General features: G+C 45.5%; 1 protein-coding gene and 1 pseudogene across 6 annotated transcripts in view; both read right to left on the bottom strand.

Annotated features, from left to right (window-relative positions):
* Positions 1-25,361, bottom strand: part of LOC147028112 (SID1 transmembrane family member 1-like) — a 199,856-nt gene that overhangs the window by 107,854 nt on the left and 66,641 nt on the right. For 5 of the 6 annotated variants that reach the window (XM_085878160.1, XM_085878156.1, XM_085878155.1 and 2 more), the window contains exons 6-10: positions 22,809-22,883; positions 22,214-22,289; positions 16,502-16,555; positions 8,909-8,996; positions 6,464-6,498 (exon numbers count right to left, since the gene is read on the bottom strand). In XM_085878160.1, the coding sequence (XP_085734286.1) occupies positions 6,464-6,498; positions 8,909-8,996; positions 16,502-16,555; positions 22,214-22,289; positions 22,809-22,883 (328 nt within the window). The remainder of the gene's footprint in view (positions 1-6,463; positions 6,499-8,908; positions 8,997-16,501; positions 16,556-22,213; positions 22,290-22,808; positions 22,884-25,361) is intronic. The other variant, XM_085878158.1, reaches the window with a different exon arrangement.
* On the bottom strand, positions 131-271 carry LOC147028115 (signal recognition particle RNA; annotated as a pseudogene).

Raw genomic sequence — 25,361 nt, 5'->3', positions numbered from 1 at the left:
GTCTTTCGGCTGCTCCCGTTAGGGGTCGCCACAGCGGATCATCCGTTATGATCCGCATACTGACTTGGCACAGGTTTTACGCCGGATGCCCTTCCTGACGCAACCCTGGTCGCCTCTTACGACACAGGGATAAGGATTGGGTTTCACTATGATTCCGGGCTGCCCTACACCCTCTCATAGCGCGGCCCAGTGCAGGGCTCCCGTCCTCAAGCGATCCTCCAACCCAAGCCTCCGAGTAGCTGGATTACAGGCGCACGCCACTACACCCGGTTACGGTGCTCAAAACATCAACAGCCGCTACTCAGCTTTCTTTCCTCTGTCGCAGTCTCCGTCGCCATTTAACCCACGCACACCTGCGTGTCACGACGCTCACACTCCACTCCATCACACTCACACCGGGAGACGCGGCTGCGTGCTCCCGCATGCCGACCAACATCTCCCTCACATACAGCGACCTTACACACACTGTCTCTCTCCTTACACTCGGCCGCTCACTCACTCGTGCCGTTTCCCTTGCACACACCATACCACCCACACACGCGGGGGCACTCGCCCGCGGTGCCTCATCCACACACGGTTGTTTGCACACGCGTGCCGTTTCCTGCGCGCACGTGGTCTCTTCCACCTGCGGTGCCCCTTTCACACACGGCGTGCTGGGAAGCACGCATCTCGGCACACTTGCCACCACACCACTCACACACGGGATTGCTTCCACACACGTGGGCACACTCATACCTTGCACCACACACACCGGGACAACCACACTGGGGATTTGTGTCCCCGCAAGGGACTCCGGGGCCTCTTTTCCCCCCAAGCTCTCCGTGCACCCATCTACAGCACTCATCCCCTCGACCTCGCAAAGCACGACCGAACCCACCTGGTCGTGAGTCGCTTCAAGGGAGCATAGCGGCTCCCTCCGTTCCCGAAGGAGGCTATCCAACTGCTCGCACCGGGTCCCTACACGTTCTGCGAGCTCACCCCCATTATCCTCCACTACCCCAATATGTGTGTGCTCGTCTCTAACCCCGTCCAATTCACCCTCTATCTCCCGTGTCTCTGTACATTTATTAGTTTCTGTTTCTTTCTGGAGTTTTTCCATCTCTCTGGACTTCAATTTTACTCTCTCCTTGAGTTCATTAATTTCAACCTCATTTTGTTTTTGTTTCCTATCCCACAGTCTCTCCTACTCTTCATTTTCCAGTCTCATCGTTTCTTTCATTTGGCTCATTTCCCTCCTGTGTTTCATTCGCTGTTCTCTCAAGACTCTTCCTCGTTTCCTCTCCTGTCCTTCCTTCCCCAGTTTCGTTGTTTGCTTCATTTGGTTAATCTCCCTTTTGTGTTTCATTTGCTGTTCTCTCACTACTCTTCCTTGTTTCCTCTCCTGTCTTTCCTTCTCCAGTTTCTTGGTTTTCTTCATTTGGTTCATCTCCATTTTGTGTTTCATTCGCTGTTCTTTGTCTGTCTCCTCGCACTCCTGTGCTGTGTCACGTGATTGGGTTTTCGTATATCATGCCTCGCCCGCTAGGGGTGGGAAGAGTGTGCTTCTGGTCGCGCAATAAAGCGGAGTTGATGGTGGCCCGCGTGCTTCTTGCATCCCATCCTCGTCACCAACTCCTCGCCTTTTCTTTCAATTGGTCAACCTCAAATTCATGTTCTTTTTGTTTTCTATTCCACTGTTCCTCTCGTTCTTCCCTCTCCAATCTCCTTGTGTCCTTCAATCTCCTGATTTCTCCTTCTGCTTCATTCCTTGCTCCTTCACTTTCTCCTCGTACTCCAACCTATTTTTTTCCTTTTGTCATTCAGTTTCAAATTCATACTCTTTCAGTTTTCTATTCCACTGTCTTTCTTGTTCCTCATTCTGCAATCTGGTCATTTCTTCCAACTGACTGATTTCTTTCTCCTGTCTCATTCGTTCTTCCTTCATTACTCTTTCTTGTTCCTCATTCTTTAGTCTGGCCTTCGCTTCCAGCTGTTCGATCTGTACAGTGTGGTTTCTTAACGTTTCATTTTCCGTTCTCTTCCCTTCCTCTTTTAACACTCTCAGTTCGTTTTGTAGTTCCCTCTCTTTGTTTTGGTGTTTCTGTAACTCAGAAGCTTTCTTTTCTAATTCCTTTTTCATCTCGACACCTCTTTTCCATTCTTCCTTCCACGTTTTATCTATACTCTTGGCCATTTCCATGATCCTCGCCCACTCGGGTTGAAGTGTTGGTTGAGAGCCCACGCCCGTGTCGTGCCATTCGTTGCGCTCAAAATAGCCGCCCGCTCACGCCCCGTGCCGCGCTGAAGTGCGGCCGCACCGCCATCTTGCGACAACGTTTGCCGGCAAAGTTCGTGCTCAGTAAATGGGGTTGAGCTTCCCCTTTGATTAAAATTATAAGAAGTAGTACCATCCCGGGCCATGGATTCTAAATTATTACTACACATACCTAATCCACCCGGCACCCGCTCGCCTTGAGACGCCATCTTATTTCTCGTAAGGGGTTAATTTTAATCGCTCGTAATTTGGAGGGAATCGGGGGTCGCTCCTCTCACCCCTGGACCGATTCCCGTGAATTTAGCTGGAGACGGGAGAGATTCGAATCCCACTCCCGGACAACAGTGTTGCGAATTCGCGCCCGCCGGCGTGCGAACGGCCACGTGACTCGAATCGCGGCACGTCACCCACCGGACGGACAATTCTGTCGTGACTCTCTCGGACTAATGCCGGGAGCCAGTCACGGGTGGGCCTTTCGGCCTCACCACGATCGTGCCAATCGGCCACCCGCGTGGGATAGGGTTGTTCGCCAAACATGACCTACCTAAGTACCCACGCGGATGGTAGACCGGGCGATCGCACCTCGCCGCAGGTCGACTCCGGACACGGGCTGCTTAAGCGATCCGTTCCGTGCTATCGGGATAACCAAGCGGTGTTATCGTCGTCCTCGACGGTTCCGATTAATTATCGGGCGTATTAAGCCCACGACGAACCTGTTACATGAAGCAAGATGGAGATTCAATTAAAGAAAAGACGAAGCGAAACGGGAAAACAGTTCAACATAATGCACATTTATTCCGCGACACACGGAGAGCACACATATACAGCCAAACAGAATGCACATAAAGCAATTTAAAACAACAACAACAACAACAACAACAACAACAACAATGCAGAGCTACGAACGACTTCGCGAGCACACGGCAACACTTAACAGTTTTACTTCACCAGACTGGCGCCGACACACACACACGTTTACACCAAACCCCAAAAGAAAATGGAAGTGCGACTTCCCTGATCCCGTCGAGTCCTCCTTCTGTGACCGCAACTCCGAGCCCCTCTGGCATGCTCCGCGAGCTCGTGCCGCGTGTCGCTCGTGTGATCTGCTCGACTGTACGGACGGGGTTTTGGGGAAACGGACGGGGTTTCGGGGAACCGGACGGGGCTTGTTCGGCACTGTTTTGGGTTCTCACTAGAGCCCCCGGAATTGAGGCCATCACACACGGATAATTCCGTGATTAACGGGTCGCGAACCGACCGTGCACGCGAACAGCTTACCTCAGGAATAAGAGAAAGGGCAGAGTAGGAATGAAGTCATAGATTTAATTAGACCAAACTATGAGATTCACACAACGCACTGTCCCATTTGACCCATTGGACAAGAAGGAAGGGACTATCTGAACGTATATTGTTGAAATAACTGTCTGGGGATCACTGTATGTTGGATGCCATTGCCTTGGAGGGATACGGTTCCTAGAAGCGCAGATATATATATATATATATATCAAGCTCGCGACTCGAGCCAGAAGACAACCATGAAGACCAACCCTCGACCAACCAACTCTTGATCAACCAACCCAACAACCCTCAAGGTCCGTCCTGTCCGCCTTTTGTAGCGCGGGGCTCCGCCCTTCGCTCCGCCCCGTTTTCGGCCCCACCTACCTTCGAGCTTCTTGGAGAAGCCTCTCGAAGGGGGGCGTGACCTCTCGCTTTCCCTCCACCCCGCGCCGTGCGGGGGCCGGGGGAGCCAGTCTTGGCTCAGAGCCAGGGAATTATTCCCCCAAAAAGAGGCCCCCACCCTTTCTCACCTTTGACCCCTGCATCGCCCCTCCTCCACATCGAGCGCGGAGAACCTCAACGGGAAAAACAGGCGGGAAAACCCCCCGAGCATAGCCGTTTGTTTTTGTTTGTTCCCGGAGATCGTAACCGCCCAGGGCCTACTGAATGGCGAGTGGCGAAGATGTGGTAGCGTTGATGGTGGAGGCGGCGTGGTTTAAGTGTGGTTGGCGCTGTGGTGGGGATGGCGTGGTTGTTGAGATGCTCTTTGTTTGAAATAAAAGATAGAACAGAAAAAAAGGCTAACTCAAAGCGTCACAGCCCGGATGGATCACATAAATTCCCTCTATACAACGGGTTTGGGCTAACTACACATGTACTTCGAGATATCTCACCTACGGGACCTGAATGGTGGTTTGCGAATTTCCACAACCATAACAATATATTGTCCTTGTCACACACCCCACCTGTCCACCAATTTTTGGCTGAATCCGTCCATACCTTTTTTGAGATATTGTGCTACACATAATTTTTAATTATGGTGAAGAATCACTGAAAAATATTCTCAGATCCAAATCTGGATCCAGATCTACACCAAAACCGAATAAATTAGTCCTCATCACACCCAACCTGTCCACAACTTTTTGAGAGTTCTTGCTCACAGACAAACAAACAGAAGGGGGTGAAAACATAACCTCTGTACACCTTCGGATATGGAGTTAATAAGGCAATTCTCTGTGGGTTTGTGTGAATGTGTGCATGTCTGAAAATCATAGAAAAAAAAACATTGCTGGGTCAATCTTTCCCAAATTTTGCACACATGTATAAGGTACCGAGTGTCAAGTCATCGGCATAACACCATCCCCCATTTGGTTCATTCTGTTACGTCTTGGTTCGCTCTATGTGTGATCTCCTCCATGAGCCTCGACTCTGCATACAAAAAAATATAGATTCCTCAGTGAAAAAAAAAACATGGTGTGAAAAGTTCATCCCATAATTTTGATGTCATGTTACCCACTGCATGTGTTGTTTTTGATGGCAATGTGTTCGAAGGATGCATAGCAATGGACGTCTGGACTGAATAACATTGACATTGAGCCTGTTACAAACTGTTGGAGCAAAAATTTGACAACATTGATTGCTCTTTGTACGTGTCATTCTGGAAATGTCATTCTGTCATTCACACATGTCATTCTGGAAAGATCATGCTGTTGAAAAGCAGTTAATTCTCACAGCGGTGACAAAATAATGATCCTGAAGACGAATTGTCACTCCTGGATAATATAACCTGAATGAGGTTGGATGCCTACAGCCATCCTAAACTGTCTTAGACTACATGAGCAGCCAATTTGTACAATGTATTGACATAGTTCGCCTGCAGATGCAGACAGATTCTGTGGGAAACATGATTTGCAAGGGCATTTTCAAGATTTTTTCAGATGAGTATATTTGTAAGATTGCATATTTAAATCTGACTCTCTCTTTGTCTCTCTTTTCAAAAGGACTGTCTGGCAAGCCCTCCCATCTACTTTCCTAATAATCCTTTTGAAGAGGTTCAAACACTCATCCCTTTAGATCTCACTATCAGCAATGATCTTTCCTTGGAAACCATACATTTAAGTTGGCCTCCAAAGCCAGCAACTTATTAGGCATCCTCCGTTATCTGAAGTCATTCCTTGGCACACCTCAACTCTTATCTACCTGCAAGGCCTTCATCAGAAGCTTGATGGAGTACTGCTTTCCGCACTGGCCTAGAGCCTCTTACTTACACCTTGCTCAGCTTGACACCGTGGAAACCAAGGCCTTCAATATCATTGGAATCTCTCACGATGAAGCCAAGTCGATGGGCTTCTCACTATTACATCACAAACAGGTCGGTAGTCTTTCTGTCTTCCACTGTCCCCCTTTCTGGTATTGCACCCTCTGCTCTTTCCGTGCTTTGTCAGCCCAAGGTTTCTGCATGGCCCACACAGTCCACCAGCAACCCCCTTCTGGTGAAACTCCCCAAATCCAGGATCAATGTTCACATCCACTCATTTGTTCCTCTTTTTTTTTACTGCCTGTGGAAACAACTTCCACATTCTGTCTGATGTAATTCTTCCCTTAAGGCCTTCAAGATAGCTGTTGACCAAAATCTCAAACCATTTTGTTCCAAACAGGAAAGAGCAGACTTAGCCTTTGGTCTCAAGTCCAGGGGTCATGGATAAGTTATATATGAGCTGAAGCCGCTCTTTCCTGTTTCTTAGAAAGGTATATGTTAGAAAATCTTTCCCATTTACTTGTCTCTGAAACATACAGTAGATAATCCCAACTTCCTTAACTCAGTGTCAAATACTTTTGTCTCAGTGATGTAAAACACCTCACTGCTCCATACCGCTCCCCCCTCCCCCCCCCCCCCACACACATTGCAACCCCAAAATACTTCATTCTCACCCAGCTTATTATCTCTTCTGGAATGCCACCATTTCCTGAGGTTAAAAGGTTGGGGGAAGAAATAGAAACTTCATGTTATACCTCATACTTTCAATTCCAAAAGGTACACATTCTAAGCATTGCATTCAACAATTGTGTGAGAACGACGGACGAGTGATCTGCAAATTATTTTGTACGGCTTCTTTTTAAAACTTGGCTGAATACATTGTGATGTGAATACTTCCAGTGACAATTTCAATTCTCATCATATGATTTGAAACAGAAAGGAAGTCACCCAAGACAGTAAGCTGTCCGGTGGTTTTGTTTGTGACAGTTAAATATGACCAAAAAACTGATGTTCCATTTTCGACAAAAGTTACTGCATTGTAGAGAAAGATTTCAGATGGTTTTAAGCTGGGTGTCGAAACTACTATTATGAAAACATTGAAGCTCGCTTGGTACATTTGGCAAGCTGACAACAGATTATGAAACTTGGTGTGATATTAAAAAGGGGATCCGAAATAAGCAGAGGTGAAAATAGAACATGGATGCTTACTACGAGTGCAAGTTCAGACATTAAATTAAGAGATGGATTACTAAAATAAATTGAGAAGTGACACAGATGTAACAAGCCAATATAAATGTTGAGAATTCCCCGAGATTCCCTTTGATGACCTGACGTGAGTGACTGCATGATAGATACAACGACCAAGTAATGCAGATTTTTCTCATGTCAACTGAATTTACATATTACTTCAGAGACCATTGCATGTACTCTACCGTTCAAAAGTTTTAGAACACCCCCATTTTTCCAGTTTTTACTGAAATTTAAGCAGTTTAATGTTTCAATGTACTATGAAATTAAAGCATAGAACAAATAAACTATTGCAGATAAAAAAGAAATCATGGAATCGTTTTGTTGAGCAAAATTTAATCTAAATTTTTGACTCATCAAAGTAGCCACCTTTTGCAGATATAACAGCTGAACATACTCGTGGCGTTCTTTCTGCAACGGAAATCAAATATTGTTTGGAAAGTTCTTCCCAACACTGTTACAGAAGTTCCCACAAATGTGTTGCACTTGTGGGTTGCTTTGCTTTCACCCCTTCTGTCCAGTTCATCCCAAACCAGCTCGATGGGGTTTAAGTCTGGAGACTGTGCTGGCCATTCCATGATTTGAAGCCTACCGTCTTGTTCTTTTCTTCTGAGGTAGTTCTGACATAGCCTGGAGATATGTTTTCGGTCGTTATCTTGCTATAGGATGAACCCCTGACCAACTAGGCGGAGACCAGAGGGTATTGCATTGCGTTGCAAAATGCTGTGGTAGTCCTTTCGGTTCAGGGTGCCAATCACTCTGTGTAAGTCGCCGAATCTGGATCCAGCAAAAGAGCCCCAGATCAACAAGCTTCCTCCTCCATGTTTGACAGTTGGTGTCACACACTGAGGAACTATCCTTTCGCCTACTCGACGGCGTACAAAAACCCTGCGTGATGAACCAAAGATTTCAAATTTTGATTCATTGGTCCATAAGACCTTATTCCAGTTTTCAGTCATCCACTGGTGGTGCTTCATGGCCCAGGCAAGCCTATTTTTCTTATTTTTGCCATCTTAGCAATTAAATGGCTTTCTTAATGCCACTCGACCTGTCAAACCTGCAGCTCGAAGTGTTCTCTTCACAGTTGAAACTGAGACATTCTTACTTCGACCAGTGTTAAGCTGTGCTTGAAGCTGTTGTCCTGTGAGCCGCCTATCACGCAAGCTGTTGACTCTCAGAAACTTGTCTTCTGATTGTGTTGTAGCTTGGGGTCTGCCAGACCTCTTCCTGTCAGAGTTTCCTCCAGTTTCCAAGTGCCTTTTGATGGTGTAGGAAACTGTACTCACTGACACCTTGGCTTATTTGCAATTTCTCGAAAGGAAAGACCTCCACTTTAAAGGGTTATCATGGACTGTCTGTCTTCCTTTGTTAATTGTCTTTTTCTTGCCATTATGACAGCAATATACGACTTCCTGCAGTGCAATATTGTCCAAATAATGCTTCAGAGGGTGTAGCAACACTGTCGCTACAAAAGCAGTGTTGGAACAGACTGAGGGTTTGTAACTAATCAACAAAAGTTGGGACATCTGTAGGAATTGTTTGCATCAACTTTCAAGGCTTAATTTACTTCCATTGCTGCAGAACAGCTGCAGTTGCTATCCTATTACTTGTTCCCTTAAAAGGGCCTTTTTAACAACTTTGAAATTCACATTATTTTTCAGTTTTTGGTAACCTAAACTTTTTGTTTTAACTTCTGGCAATTTGCCGCTTAGCTTTGTGCCATTTCAGGTTATTCACTGGACTTGACCTACTTAAATTTCAGTAAAAACTGGAAAAATGAGGGTGTTCTAAAACTTTTGACCGGTAGTGTAGAACCAAGAAACATGTAGAGTTCCCACCCTTCTTTCCTAGTGTGTGCTCCCCAAACTTACAAGCATTTATGAATCAACAGAAGAATGCAGAAAACCATCAACATCATGAAGGTCAACAAAACCCACAGCAAAATCATCAGCAGAGAAGCTGTGGAACAAAACAACAACAACGTTTACCTTTCAATAACAACAATAAGCAGAAGACCTCATCAGCACTTTCACTGTAATCTTCAACAGCAGTTAACATTCGCAAGCAGCTTGCGAGGCTTTTGTGTGTGTGTGTGTGTGTGTGTGTGTGTGTGTGTGTGTGTGTGTGTGTGTGTGTGTGTGTGTGTGTGTGTGTGTGTGTGTGTGTGTGTGTGTGTATATAATATGTATATGTATATATATATATATATATAAATATATATATATATATGTATGTATAAATATGTATATATATATATATATGTATATATATATATATATATGTATGTATAAATATGTATATGTATATATATATATATATATATATATATATATATATATATATATATATATATATATATATATATTGTTGCGAATTCGCGCCCGCCGGCGTGCGAATGGCCACGTAACTCGAATTGCGGCACGTTGCCCACCGGACGGACAATTCTGTCGTGACCCTCTCGGACTAACGCCGGGAGCTCGTCACAGGTGGGCCTTTCGGCCTCACCACGATCGTGCCAATCGACCCCCCGCGTGGGATAGGGTTGTTCGCCAAACTCGACCGACCTAAGTACCCACGCGGAGGGTAGACCGGGCGATCGCACCTCACCGCAGGTCGACTCCGGACACGGGCCACTTAAGCGACCCGTTCCGTACTATCGGGATAACTGAGCGGTGTTATCGTCGGCCTCGACGGTTCCGATTAATTATCGGGCGTATTAAGCCCACTACCAACCCTTTATGTGAAGCAAGATGGAGATTCAATTAAAGAAAGGACGAAGCGAAACGGGAAAACAGTTCAACATGATGCACATTTATTCCGCGGCACACGGAGAGCACACATATATAATTAAACAGAATGCACATATATCAAATGCTACAAAAGAAACACAACAATGCAGATCTACAACGGACTACGCGTGCACACGGCAACACTTAAACAGTTTTACTTTACAGACGGCGCCAACAACACATTTACTCAAAAGCAAAAGAAAAGGGCCACCCTCAAAGACAAGAGGGCAGACGGGGCCTGTGGGCCAATATTTGCGTGGGACCTGAAAGAGCGGTCAGGTCCGCGAGACCGGGTGGATCCTTCCCGTGTCTTTGTGATGAGCCGCAAATGTGGCGGCGCGGCGGTGCCCCGACTTCATGCTCCTTCGCGGGTTTCGTTGGCACTGCTTGGAGTGGGGTGGGAACGGGGCCCCCTTTTCGCACTATCTCAGCGTGGGGGGGGGAAGGAGGGGGGGAATTGTTGATGCTCTGGGGAAAGAGGATAGCTGGCTTGCTTGGGTCCCGCGACGAGCGATTCCACCGCGACCTCGTCGCCGACCACCGTCTTCCTTGCCTCGGACCCGAACTACTCTGTCTCTTCCCCAATTCTCCTCAGCCGACTGCAGCAAACCACCTGTACGCCCTCGCTTCCCGACTCCACTCCGCGCTCCAACCCGACTCTGCCCCAAAACTCTCTTCGCCCTTCCAAGGCCGACTCCCCGCTCCTCCAAGGCCGACTCTGCGCTCAAACCAACTCGACCGCACTCCAAGCTCCAGGCTTCCTCTCTCTGCAGCTCCCCGACAGACTCCAAACCCCGACAGACTACTCAAACTCGCCCCGACAGACTGCCCCAATTCCCCCCGCGCTCGGCGCTTTATAGGCCGGCAGGAGAACCCACATGCAAATTTCTGGATCAGAACGAGCTCGGGGGTGGAGCCACGCTCGCCCATTGGACGGAGGAAAAGGGGCGTGAGTCTCCCCTGATCCTAAAATTTGCATATCTCGATTCTACACCGACGCGCCTGGAGGCAGGGCCAAACCGCCCCGCGCTTGCTGATTGGACGGATCAGAAGTGGGCGTGTAGCATTCCTGATCCGAATTCTCCTCGGAAAGGCCGCATTTTGCACTCACGGCTCGGCGCGCATCTTTCACGAGCCCAGGACAGCCCGACGCTCGGTGCTCACAAGTGGTGCGGGAATGGCCGCAGAAGGAGAGGTGAAGGTGGTGAAGGTGAATATATATATATATATATATATATATATATATATATATATATATATATTGTTGAGGTTGAGGAAATTAGTAAACCACCATCCAGGTCCCGTAGGTGAGGTATCTCTTAAGTTCATGTGCAGTTAGCCCCAAACCCGTTGTTTAGAGGGAATAAATGTGATTCATTCAGGCTGCGACGCTTTGAGTCAGTCATTTTTCTTTTTCTATCTTTTATTTCAAATAAAAACTAACAAGACGCTCGGTGGGCTTTTCGCGCCATCCTTCTCCACGCTTGGTGTGAGGGGAGAGAAGCGAGGGGAGGGCAGCTGGCGCCCGATTGGTGGATGCGCGGTGTGACGCGGCAAGGGAGGAGGAACGCCCCTCTTCGAGACCTTTCTCGAAGCGCCTCGAAGGGGGGTGGAGAAAAGAACGGGGCGGAGCAACAGGGCGGAGCTCCGAGATATAAAAGTCGGAGACGGGCGAAGCAGTTTTGTGGATGCTCTCGCTCAGTGGATATTCTTGTTTGGTGGATGCTCTTGCTCGGTGGATATTCTTGCTTCGTGGTTGCTCTCGCTCTCGTCTTCCGGCTCGCTCATCCTGGTGGCCGCTGGCCTGGTCATTTGTGGGGCAGTTGCAAGACCCCGCTGGCGGGAAGCAGCGTCCGCCATTCCCCTCTCCTGACTTCGGGCATCCACGTTTCCCCCCCCCCCTCTATCTGCGCTGGGATAGCGCCGAACACTCGTTCCGTGGCGTCGAGTGGCCAACACGTGCAGGTGCAAGGCACGCAGGAGAGGACTCGCCTACCACGCCAGGGCACGGAGTCGCGGCCAGGCGGGACCACGTCGACGGACGTAGGAGAGGGACTCGACGGCCCAAAAGGGAAGTCACCATTTCTTTTCGGGGGTTTTTTTGTGTGGAACTTGTGGCGCCGTGTCTTGTGAAGTAAAACTGTTAAGTGTTGCCGTGTGTCGGTCTTAGTCGGTTGTAGCTCTGCGTCATCGTTGCTTTATTGTTTTTTCTTCTTGCATTTGCTTTATGTGCATTCTGATCCTGTTTGGCTGTATATGTGTGTTCTGTGTCTGTGTGAATAAAGTGCTTGTGTGAACTTGTTCCCCGTTTCGCTGCGTCCTTCCCTTTGTTGAATCTCCATCTTGATTCACGTAACGGGTTCGTCGTGGGCTTAATACGCTCGATAATTAATCGGAACCGTCGATGCCAACGATAACACTGCTCGGTTATCCCGATAGTACGGAACGGACCGCTTAAGCGGCCCGTGTCCGGAGTCGACCTGCAGCAAGGTGCAATTGCCCGGTCTACCATCCGCGTGGGTACTTAGGTAGGTCGAGTTTGGCGAACAACCCTATCCCATGCGGGTGGCTGATTGGCACGATCGTGGTGAGGCCGAAAGGCCCACCCGTGACTAGCTCCCGGCGTTAGTCTGAGAGGGTCACGACAGAATTGTCCGTCCGGTGGGCGACGTGCCGCGATTCGAGTCACGTGGCCGATCGCATGCCGGCGGGCGCGAATTCGCAACACATATATATATATATATATATATATATATATATATATATATATATATATATATATATATTTAGTGCACAGATGTATATACATATACATATTGTATTGTATTCATCTACATCTACATGCCTGGTGGTGGCTTAATGGTTCAGGTGGTGGGCTTGGGATCCCAGGATCCTGACTTCAAATCCCACTCGGCTGTTAAATTAATACCAGGTGGGGTTGGCTCAGCCTGTCATCCCTCCGAGGTCGGCAAAATGAGTGCCAGCTTGCTCGTATCTTGTATCAGAGTGGTGACCCATCCAGGATTGTGCCCAATAGCCAAGGAGACTGCTTAGGCCTAAGTCACATTTGCCACGGCGGCCTTGGCGTCTCAAATCTACGGCCACTAGCAATTATACGGCGGCCACAGTATTTCCACGGTCACACAATGTAGCAGTCACATATGTTTTTATTTTTTGGTGAGCCGCACGGGGTATTTATGAATTGTGGAGACCAAAAACGTGGGGGTGCCGCAAGGTCTTTGATTTGATGTCGCACGTTGACCTTAGGGCGTTCCTGCGGCGGCCATAGAATTTTCAAGGCAGACGCACGGCAGACGCAAGGCAGACGCAAGGTGCCCGCAAGGCGACCGCAGGGGGGCCCTAAGGCGAACGTGCGGCCAGACGGACGGTAACGAGTGTGCTTTTTTTGTTTTTTTTTACCAGTTCTTTTGTTTCGGCTTGTCGAATTGCTACGGCGAACGTAGAAATGAAAAAAAAGTTATAACTCCGTGCTATAATTCCACGGCGACCATATGGCTTGTAAAAGATAGCCAAATGGCGTAGGGCCACCCTGAGGCCACCTCAGAAACTCTGCGGCCGCCGCACGTTTCTGTCAATTCAGAGGGCGTACGGCCGCCGTATCCTCGCCGTAGAGCAAATGTGACTTAGGCCTTAGGCAGCACCAACACTGCACAGAGTGTGGTCTCAATGGATGGATGCATATGCATGTGTGTATATATATATATATATATATATATATATATATATATATATATATATATATATATATATATATATATATATATATATATATATATATATATATATATATATATATATATATATATATATATATATATATATCTGCGCTTCTAGGAACCGTATCCCTCCAAGGCAATGGCATCCAACATACAGTGATCCCCAGACAGTTATTTCAATAATATACGTTCAGATAGTCCCTTCCTTCTTGTCCAATGGGTCAAATGGGACAGTGCGTTGTGTGAATCTCATAGTTTGGTCTAATTAAATCTATGACTTCATTCCTACTCTGCCCTTTCTCTTATTCCTGAGGTAAGCTGTTCGCGTGCACGGTCGGTTCGCGACCCGTTAATCACGGAATTATCCGTGTGTGATGGCCTCAATTCCGGGGGCTCTAGTGAGAACCCAAAATCGCTTCCCCCTGGTGGTCTTCTCACCCGACCCCCCGCCCACAACAATATACACACACACACATATATATATATATATATATATATATATATATATATATATATATATATATATATACATACATATATATACATATATATATATATATACATACATATATATATATATATATACATACATATATATACATACATACACACACACACACACACACACACACACACACACACACACACACACACACACACACACACACACACACACACGGTGTGTTCAAAAAGTATCCAACCTTAATTTTTCGTGCGCAAACAAATGAAGCTAGGGAGGCGTGGTTTGGTGCACGTATGTAGGCGATCCTAATCCGTATGCTTGAATATTTTCCCGCCTGCAGAAGTTGTCAGTCGCCGACAGACCGCCAATGAGTGAGGTAGTGTAAGTGAGCGCCGTCGGATTTTCATTTTTGACGAGAGGAGGGGCGAGGAGGGGATCCTCCTATAGCATCCTCCACATTTTTAGAGAGGCGAGACTAGGGGTGAGAGAGGGGGGGAGAAAGAGGGGGCGTCACAATTCAAGAGAGGTGATAGAGGAGGCGGCGAGAGAGAGGGGGATAGAGGAGGGGCGAGCGAGGGGGGCGAGAGAGAGAGAGGGGGCGTCACAATTCTTCTTCATTTGATATGACGTCACAATTGACGCTGGGGACCTGAGTGTGTTTCCCAAGTTATGGCCATTTATGATACGGTTGGTCCGATCTAATTTAAATAATGCCCCAATCCAGTCGTCGGTTACGCACCTACGGGCCCGTACTAGTATATACACATACACACACACACACACACACACGCACATACACATACACACACACGTATATAAGCACACGCCTTCACCTCCTCCTTCACTTGCTGCGATCTTACCCTGAAGAGTGCAGCGCGAAAAGCTTCAGTCACTATTATGTCGTGTTTGTTTGTATCCATATATATCACTATTATGATATTGTTACGTTTGTGGGGGGGGGGGGGGTAGATATTACCATAGAACAAATAGGAATGTTTAGTGTAGCATGGTCCTTGTGAGAGTCGATAGCCATCTCGATGTACAAGTCGGTAAACATCAGCTTCAGCATCGTCTTGTTTGCCTGTACACCATATGGGGATAGTGGTGGTCATATTTAGTTTTGGATTATGGTTAAGGAAATTCTGTGTAAAAACCCCGATGTAAACCTCTGGAAGGGGGGGGCACTGGGTGGCTTGGCATGAAAGAGGCGGTGAGCGGAGCGGTGGATGAGAAAAAAAGGAGAGGGAAGGGCCAAAATGGGCAGTTCGTGGGAGAGTGGATTCCAAGGAGTTGGCTGTGCGAGGTTGGAGATGGCTGAGGAAAGAGTGGGTATGAGGAAAACTAAGAGTGAGTCTGAGGCGAACATGATGAAGGAAGTAAGGGGCTGGTGACAGTGAAAAGCTTAAAGAGTGAGCGCTTTCATTGAGGAGGTCATCCTGCCTGCCTCTGCCTCTGATTTTTCCCCTTAGTCTGTTCATTACCCAGGGCCTGTTCTTTATCTCTTGCCGATCTTTTCATCATCCTGCATCGTCTGCTCACCTCCTCATCCCTTGCCATCTGCTCATCCCCAATGCCTCAAAGCTGAGTCCCCCCTGTTTTGTCCCCTCCCCCATCTGAGACCGAGTACAGAGTGTGACACCTAGTTCTTGAGATTTACTTTACCTATTTGTAAATAATTATTTATTTATCGATTCGGTATTTTCCTTTTCTTCCCCACCACAACCCGCTGTCATCTCCGCCGTCACGATTAAATTCTCCCTGGTTCTTTTTATTATTGCGGTTGGGGAAATAAACCTGTTGGGTTTAAAAGCTTTCAGTTTTCTCGTGTCATTTCTTATGACCCGCTCGTGCACACCCTCCGCCATCAATTCAGAACGCCTCTTCAGTTGAGCCGCTTGAGACATCGCGGGACTTTGATGTCCTTCCGCGACGAGCTCGACGTTAGTTTACCCGTCGACGCTCCAATACCACACTGCCAGAGTGTCCTCTGCAATTATAAAGCTCAAATAAAACATTATTTCCTGTTTCCATTACATTTTTACAGTGCAATGTTAGTGCATTTTTCAAGAAATTATGAACCTAACTAAAGTGTAGCTACGTCGTTTAAAAATTATTAAAAATACTTCAAGAGAAAATAAGTTACTTGAGAAAAATCTTTAATTTATCAATATATACTTTAACCTCAAATGCACATAATGTAAATGATATAACTGTACTTCAAAAATCAATTAACATATCTGACAGGTAAAGCTTAAAACGCAAAAAACACAATCTTATCATTAATCTTCACCCAGCACATGCACGCAATAAATTGATAGTCCTGAGGCTCAAACCTCTCTCCAACCCCCCTCCCTGCCCCCACCACACTCCTATTTTTCATTATAAAAATTTCAAAAGTCCTCTGGTATGACAGAATAGCAATGGAAAGCAGAAATGATGGCAAAACAAAACTTTGTGTGGAAGGCTGAGACTTACCATCAGGCAGAGGTTTAACTGAGAGAGTCAAGGTTTTATTCAAAGTTTTCACATCTGAAACAAAAAAAAAGAGCAATCGGAGATTGCAAACCCTCACTAGGATTTGTTTTGTGTGGTGCTTGTGTAGTTTATGTGGCATTTGTGTGGTGGAGTGTTATGTAATTAATAAGAGACATAATTCGAACCGCCACTTTATAACTGCTGGCAGTGATGACTGGGTACCAAGACGTCCCGCCTTGATGCAACTCCGCTTTGATCGGACACCTGACCCCGACCCATGACGTTTTTTCCATTATTATTGAATTGAATTCAGAATGGGATTAAAATAAATTCAATTCAAATCAAATGTAAGACCAAATAGATACAGTCCTGCATTGGAGTAATCAGAAGGAACCCAAACAAGCAAAAAGAAAAGGTTAAGTAATCAGGAGGAACCTGGATGGGATTCACATTTCAGCTGCTACTCCTCAACCTTCAAACCCATACAGGCACAGCAATCTTGAGCCTTATTCAACAAAAAATCCACATCAAAAAACTTGACTAATTCTGGCTGCCAGACCATGTGTCCGATCAAGTTGAAATTCAAAACATATATTCCCCATCACAACTATATTACAATTGTGAAGTTTTACTTCGATTGATTAAGCTGTTCCAGAGAAAACATTATTTAATATTTTTATTAAATCCAATATGGCTGCCAAACCATGTGACTTATCTATTATTCCTTAACAACCCTGTACACACATGCCTTGGGGAACATTTATGTGAAGTTTCACCTCGATCTGTCGAGCTGTTCTCGAGAAGATTTTAATATGTTTTAGGGTAAATCCAACATGGCTGCCAAACCATGTGAACTCTGACATCATATGTGTGAACCTTTTGTTCCTCATGGATAGGTGGTCATATGCTTAAAGTTTCACCTCAATCTGTTCAATCGTTTCAGAGAATAAGATTTTTGAAGGTTTATTTTATTTTTTTAAACAATACAGCTGCCCAATCACGTGACCGATGACATCATCAAAAATAATTTTGTGGACCATTTTATCCCCAGTTGACCCTCAAGAATTTTCACACTGGACGGATGTAGCATTCTACATATAACAAAAGCACCTATGACGTCATTAAAAAAAATCACACTCCCCATGAGGAGAACTTGCAATGTGCCAAGTTTCAATTTTTTCCTTGGTGCGGTTTCAGAGATACAGATATCCAAAGTTTTTCAGTTTTCCCAACATGGCTGCCATACCACGTGACTTATGATGTCATAATTATCATTAGAATATTCTACATGAGGAGTCGCACCAATGGTGAAAATTTCGTCTCAATGTGATAAGCAGTTGCGGAGAAAAACACGAAAGTTCTGTGCGGACAGACAAGCAAACTGACCCAAATGCAATACCCTCTGCTTTGGCGAGGGGAATAACAAGAAAGCAATGAAGTTCATTCATCATGCTCAATTTTGCAGAATTATCCAAGTGGATATACATAATCAAGTTGGCACAGTATGAAATGAGAATTGCACTCAGGTGAGCGCATACCTCCACAAGATTGAACAGTTTATATTTTGAATCCCTCTGATGGGCCGGATCTGTATCCGAACCTGAACCAAAATCGAATCGGCTTGTTCTTGTCAACTAACCAACTCATCCACCTAGTTTTGTCATAACTCATCCACAACTTTTTGAAATGTCATACTACATATAGTTTTTCGTCCCATTTCTCACTGGTGAAGAATCACTCGAGAAATAAAAAAAAATTATTGTATTCGGTTCTGGTGTTTCAGTGGCAGAGGTAAAGATGTCTGTCTGCATATTAGTGTGGAAATTTGATTCAATTTTTGATATATAAGCAGTTGGGAGACCAGAAAATGGGATACCCAGCTTAAGAATCATATGAGAGACTATGTGCACTATTGATGCAACGCTCTTCGTGTGAAGCATTTATGCAACAGTTTATATTTGGTTCGGATATCGAACCCAGACCCTCTGCGTCATCCTGCGGGTCATCTGAAAAGTTGCAAAAAAATCTGAATTGCAAAAATTTTTTTTATCTCACAATGAAGCTTTAAAAAACCAATGTCACCCTGCGTCTTGCCAAAAGGTGACCACGTGTGACTTATTTAAGGTCACACTGAGGTGAACAGAGCTGCTATCCACAAGGAGCAACTCCTTGAGGAATATCTGCCTACGAGAAATTCCGATGAGAATCGTTCTGCAGAGTAACCATGAAAAATATGCGTTTGCCTCATAACGTCACCAAATGACATCATAATGTCTCAAGCTTGACATATCTAGAAAGCACTCATCGAGGTGTTCAATTTGAGGTATTACACGATATGGTACCTAAGATTTCAAAATTTGACCTTGGGGTCAAAAACTTTCGACCTCCAGCGCTAACCATGAAGGTCAAGGCCGATCGCCACCAAAAATTAATCAGCTGAGCGCCAGACCATGAACTATATTTCCATGAAGTTTGAAGACGATCTGATCAAAATTACTCAAAAAATAAGGGTTTCGTCGACTCCCATGATTTGCGACAGTGACCTTGACCTTTGACCTTGACAATTTTATGCGCTGAAAGGGACCTCTATAGGCCTCTGATATGCGAAGTTACAAAAATTTCCAATAACTATGCTCTGCAGAGTGATCGATACGTGATTACAGACAAAAAATAAAAAATAAAAAATAAAAAACATGCAAGCTGACTAACATATCTTGCAAAAACTTTGTTTTGGCAAGATAATAATGCAAAAATACAATTGGTGGTGAATGTGCAAAGCATAAATATGTATAAAACCAGAGATTTGGTGTCAAAGCCACCAAATGCTCGCCTGTTTGTACATTTATCATTTTAAAAGACGAGTCTAATAATACTTTTTATAAAGCATTGCAGTGAAGTCTGATCCAAATATTTTTAAAGCAATATATGTATTTGTATTTTGTAATCAGTAAAAAATAGTGTGGTAGATAAAAAACATAAGAAAGGAAATAACTTGCATCAAAAACTTTAACATTTTCACGCTCACGCTGACGCTCACGTCCGGGGTATCGCTATAGCTCTCTGTTCTTCGAACAGGCGAGCAAAAATGATTTGCAATTTGGCTGCATTAAGAGAAGATATTGTTGTGGTTACCAAATTCGCAAACCACCATTCAGGTCCCTTAGGTGAGGTATCTCGGTAAGTACATGTGTAGTTAGGCCCAAACCCGTTGTCTAGTGGGAATACATGTCATTTATGCGTGCTGCGACTCTTCAGGATAGCCGTTTTTCTTTTGCTATCTTTATTTTGGACCAACCGCCATGATTACCACCACAATCACAACATCAACCACCAACCACAACGCCGCTTCACCACAACCGCCACGACCTTCACGTCACACCTCACAACCGTCGCATCGCCACCGTTCTTGCGCCGCTGTGGGTACCGGTGTTGGACTCGTGCAGAGCGCGCGCCGAACAGCGTGTACAAAATCACGGATTTTGTGCTTCAAAAACGGATCAAAAACGACACACGCCCACTTTTTTCCGTCCAATCGGTGAGCGAGGGGCGAATTGGCCCCGCCCCCAGGGCGATCGATATATGCAAATTTATGGATCAAAAAGCCTTCACGCCCACTTTTTCTCGGGCCAATGGGGAGCGAGGTGAAAGGTCGAAGGGAGGGGGTCAAAGATGAGAGGGCGAAGCTACGGGGCTGATAAAAGGACCGTGTTCGTCAGTCCAGAGAGTCGAGAGGCGGAGAGTAGGAGAGTAGGAGAGTCGGAAACAGAGAGTCAAGACTTCGCGGGCGGTGGAGTTGGCAAGAAGTGCTGGTCGTCGTGTGCGTTGGAGTCGGAACGGAGGGGACGGAGCTGTGGAAAGGCAGCGACACCAGACGAGGGGGTGCTCGCGTCGGGAGCTGCACCCCAGGGAGGCCGACAGCGCGACCTGGCCGAGGTGGAGACGCTCGTCGCGGGATAATAAAAATCCTCTATACCCCGAGCATCAGCAACCCCCTCCTGTTTCCCCCCGCGCTGAGATAGTGCGACCAAGGGGGCCCCTTTCCCACCCCCTACCAGACACTGTCCGCGAGGCCCGCGGAGTTGAGGCGCCATCGCCGCTCCGCGTCTCATCACCAGACGGGTAGGCGCGACCCGGTCTCGGCCTCAGGCCCGCCTCATCCTTGAGGGTATTCTTTTCCTTGGTTTTGGGTATGTGTTGTCGGCGCCGTCTGTGAAGTAGAATTGTATAAGTGTTGCCGTGTGCTCGGTAGTCGGTATTAGCTCTGCATTGTGTTTTCGCTTTTACATTTGCTTTTTGTGTAAATTACATTGTGTCTTTTCTGTGTGCATTTGGTGGAATTGTATATGTGTGCTCCCGTGTGCCGCGAATAAATGTGCTTTGTGTTGAACTGTTTCCCGCTTCGCTTCGTCTTTTCCTCTATTGAATCCCCATCTTGCTTCACGTAAAGGGTTGGTAGTGGGCTGAATACGCCCGATAATTAATCGAACCGTCGAGGTCGACGATAACACCGCTCGGTTATTCTGATAGTACGGAACGGGTCGCTTAAGTGGCCCGTGTCCGAAGTCGACCTGCGGCGAGGTGCGATCGCCCGGTCTACCCTCCGCGTGGGTACTTAGGTAGGTCGAATTTGGCGAGCAACCCTATCCCACGCGGGGGCTGATTGGCTCGATCGCGGTGAGACCGAAAGGTCCACCCGTGACTGGTTCCCAGCGTTAGTCCGAGAGGGTCACGACTGGATTGTCCGTCCGGTGGGCGACGTGCCGCGATTCGAGTTACGTGGCCGTCAGCACGCCGGCGGGCGCGAAAACCGCAACAATATCTAAATCAAAGGTAACCAAACATTTACTGAACCATCACCATCCTTCAACAATATCTCATCCATTTTCAAACATTTTTAAACCAGTAATTATTTTTAAAATCTTATTCATAAAAACATTTTGAGCAAAAGGTTGTGCCTGAAGAGATGCTGCATCTTCCCATGAGATGAATCATCACTTTTGAGAACTAGCTATGTCCTTTTTAACTCATGCCAAAACAGACAATAACAGGATCAGGAAGGAAGAAGACAATCCAAAGCATAGACACTGCCATGCAAACACGCGCGCGCACGCACGCACGCACGCACGCACGCACACACACACACACACACACACACACACACACACACACACACACACACACACACACACACACACACCCTCTAGTTCTGTCTTTCCACAACACAATTCAGGATGCACCAACTTTCCACAATCACAATTAATTTTAACAAGAAATTGACCAAATATAAACTCTGCGCTTGAAATAAAACAGTGCCACGCTGTGTGGAGCATTTTCTGCCTGTTCTAATAAAAAAATCTATGTTGATCCAAAATGATTAAGGAAGACAGCAGGGAACTGAAAGCCTCCAAAAATAAGTTATTGCACAAATGTTTTTTTAAAACACCTGATTTTGCAGCATATGAAAATTCCCATTGTACAGAGTCGCCTGAAAGTTGCTTTACCCATCCCCAGAAAAGCATTCCTTCTTAAATTATCTTAACATACAGGTTTTATCATGCAACACTTACAATAATTAATCAGTCCATTGTATCTGTATGATGGAGCGTATGAAGTTATTATCATGAGATGAGAAGGCAAACAACGATGTCTTAAATGAATAGTAACAAAACAGAGGCAAAGAAAGGAAATGTTTAAGGGTATAAGGAGACTTACCGCCTGTATTGCTACATGTGGTCTCATTAAAAGGCACCATGAGCACAATGTAAACACTGTCACCGAAATCCTTTTTCTGCACAACAAAGGGAAATAATCTTTTGCACACACATGCAGATATACATACAGTATACACAAACAAAAATAAAATTGCCTTTAAATCAGAGAGTGTATTGCGGTTTCTCCCGGTGTGTTCCCCGCTTTAGAATAGGTACACCGTATCCCTGCATGTCGTAAGAGGCGACTAAAGGGTTGGCGTTTGACGGAAGGGCATCCGGCCATTAAAAAAAAACAACATTGTCTCAAAAAGGGAACCATGATGGAAGATTGTCATGGGACCCGCAAGGCAAACCCCCATTCTAGCAGGGGGAAAATGGCCTTAAAATGTTTGTGTATTATGGTTTCACGCAATTACAGAAATTGATCGTACCCAGCATGCAGTTGGCGAGTGACGGCCTCCATTGCAACAAGAGCTGTTCCATAAGAAGTGTATATGAAATTAGAAGAGTCAAATGGAGTTTCGGAGTCTTAATACTGGCGGATATTTGATCAAAGTGAATGAGGATTCCTTTCCTTTTTACCCCGAGCCATTTACCTGCAGCTTGATGGCCGCCTTGGTCGTGAAAGTGAGGTGCTGACCTGCAAACTCATTCGAATCTTGTGGTAACTCCTGCAAGGAGAAGCAAGCCAAAGGATACATCAGCACTTTGGACAAATGAAAGTGCACTGCCAATATGCATTTGTATGTAGTTATGGCCCAGTTAGAGATTTGTAGCAGAATATGCTTGCAGGCAGTCATTACAGCACGTTTGTCTCAAGCACATGCCATACTTGCATTGAAAGCAGAAAAAATAATAAAACAACAAAACAATTAGGTAAAAGTTTATAACACCCTAACCTGGATCTGCGTATGCACCTTAACCAAACCCAAACTGGCTTGTTCTTGTCACCTCCCCAACTCATCCACCAAGTTTTGTCATAATCCGTCCACAACTTTTTTAAATATGCTATATATCGTTTTTGCTCCCATCTCTCAATGGTGAAGAATCACTGAAATTTTTTTTTAAATTATAGAGCATCCAGGATCTGGATCGTCACTAAAATCGAATCAATTCTTCCTTGTCACACACCCTTTGAGGGAAGGAAAAATTATTTTTCTGCCTGGCCGAATCACCCCCACCTTCACAGTGGTCCTGTGAAGAGGGTTTTCCTCATTTCAGGATGAGGTGAATGGCACCAGCCAGTCATCTTCTCCTTTCTCCTTATCTTATTCTTCTTCCTCATCCTTGTCCTCTTTGTCTCCAAAGTGCAGAACGAAATGCCATGTAAATAGTTTTTTTCCCCCCTCGTGCTGTTTAGCTTTGGAATCTACTTCCTGTAACGTGCTTCTTATCATCCTATGATCTATGCAGTTGTCACAGAAATGTCAATTCCCACTTCTTACATTTTGAAGTTTCATCCTATTTCGCCAGACTTTTGAACTGTCTATTTTTTTTTTGTCTTGCATTTCAAGGTGGTTGCTCATCATGGTGAGGTTTGGCATTGCCACCACCTTTTTTGTGAATGCTTTCAGTATTTCTATGGTTGTCGTGGATGTTTTGTTCTTCTTTTCCTCTTTTTATATTTTCATTTTTAGCTCCCCTGTTCGAAGAACAGAGAGCTATAGCGATACCCCCGGCGTGAGCGTCAGCATCAGTGTGAGCGTGAAAATGTTAAAGTTTTTGGTGCAAGTTATTTTTTCCTTTCTAATGTTTTTATCTACCCCACTATTTTTTTATACGCCCGATATATATATATATATATATATATATATATATATATATATATATATATATATATATATATATGTGTATGTGTATATATATATATGTATATGTATATATATATATATATATATATATATATATATATATATATGTATATATATATATCAGGGCGTATTATGTGATACCGGTCGTCCGTCCGTTCCTGTCCGCACTCTAACTCCCAAAGTTTTCAACTTTCACGTTTCATATTTGGTACATAGGTACAGACTGTGGAGACGGTGTGTCATGACGTACGTTCATCATCTAAAGTGGTTGCCATGGCAACCAGGATGCTGTTTTCCATGTAGTAGCACAATTCTGTATATACCTTCTTGTCCGGGCGTATATTGTGCTCACTTGCGCTCTTGTTACCGATTACAATATACAAATACATATATTGCATTAAAATTATTTGGATCAGACTTCACTGCAATGCTTTATAAAAAATATTAATGATTAGACTCGTCTTTTAAAAACGATAAATGTATAAACAGGCGAGCATTGGGTGGCTTTGACACCAACTTGTTGTTCGTCTTTCGGCTGCTCCCGTTAGGGGTCGCCACAGCGGATCATCCGTTATGATCCGCATACTGATTTGGCATAGGTTTTATGATGGATGCCCTTCCTAACGAAACCCTGGTCGCCTCTTACGACACAGGGATAAGGATTGGGTTTTGCCATGATTCCGGGCTACCCTACACCCTCTCATAGCACGGCCCAGCGCAGAGCTCCCGTCCTCTAGCGATCCTCCAACCCAAGCCTCCGAGTAGCCGGATTACAGGCACACGCCACTACGCCCGGGGCCTTTGACACCAACTCTGGTTTATTAATTATACACCCGATATATATATATATATATATATATATATATGTATGTATGTATATATCTCGCCTGGTGTTGGCGCAGTGGTTAGGGCAGCGGCTTGGGATCCAAAAGGTCCTGAGTTCAAGCCCCGTTGGGCCACTGAATTAATACACCAGGGGGTTGACTCAGCCTGTCATCCTTCCGAGGTCGGCAAAATGAGTACCAGTATACTGGGCCGGTGTATACCCCGGTTAAAATAGGTGTACCATGTCCCTGTGTCGTAAGAGGCGACCAGGGTTGCGTCAGGAAGGGCATCCGGCGTAAAACATGTGCCAAATCACTATGCGGATCATACGGATGATCCGCTGTGGCGACCCCTAACGGGAGCAGCCGAAAGAAGAAGAAGAAGATATCGGGGCATATTACATGATACCGGTCGTCCGTCCGTCTGTCCGTCCCTGTCCGCACTCTAACTCCCAAAGTTTTCAACTTTCACGTTTCATATTTGGTACATAGGTACAGACTGTGGAGACGGTGT

This window comes from Eptatretus burgeri, chromosome 4 (genome assembly GCF_056783735.1).
Source record: "Eptatretus burgeri isolate ZD-2024b chromosome 4, Ebu_testis_v1, whole genome shotgun sequence".
Classification (NCBI taxonomy): Eukaryota; Metazoa; Chordata; class Myxini; order Myxiniformes; family Myxinidae; genus Eptatretus; species Eptatretus burgeri.
Note: the sequence above shows the minus strand (reverse complement) of the source record. Positions and strands in the feature narration are given on the sequence as shown.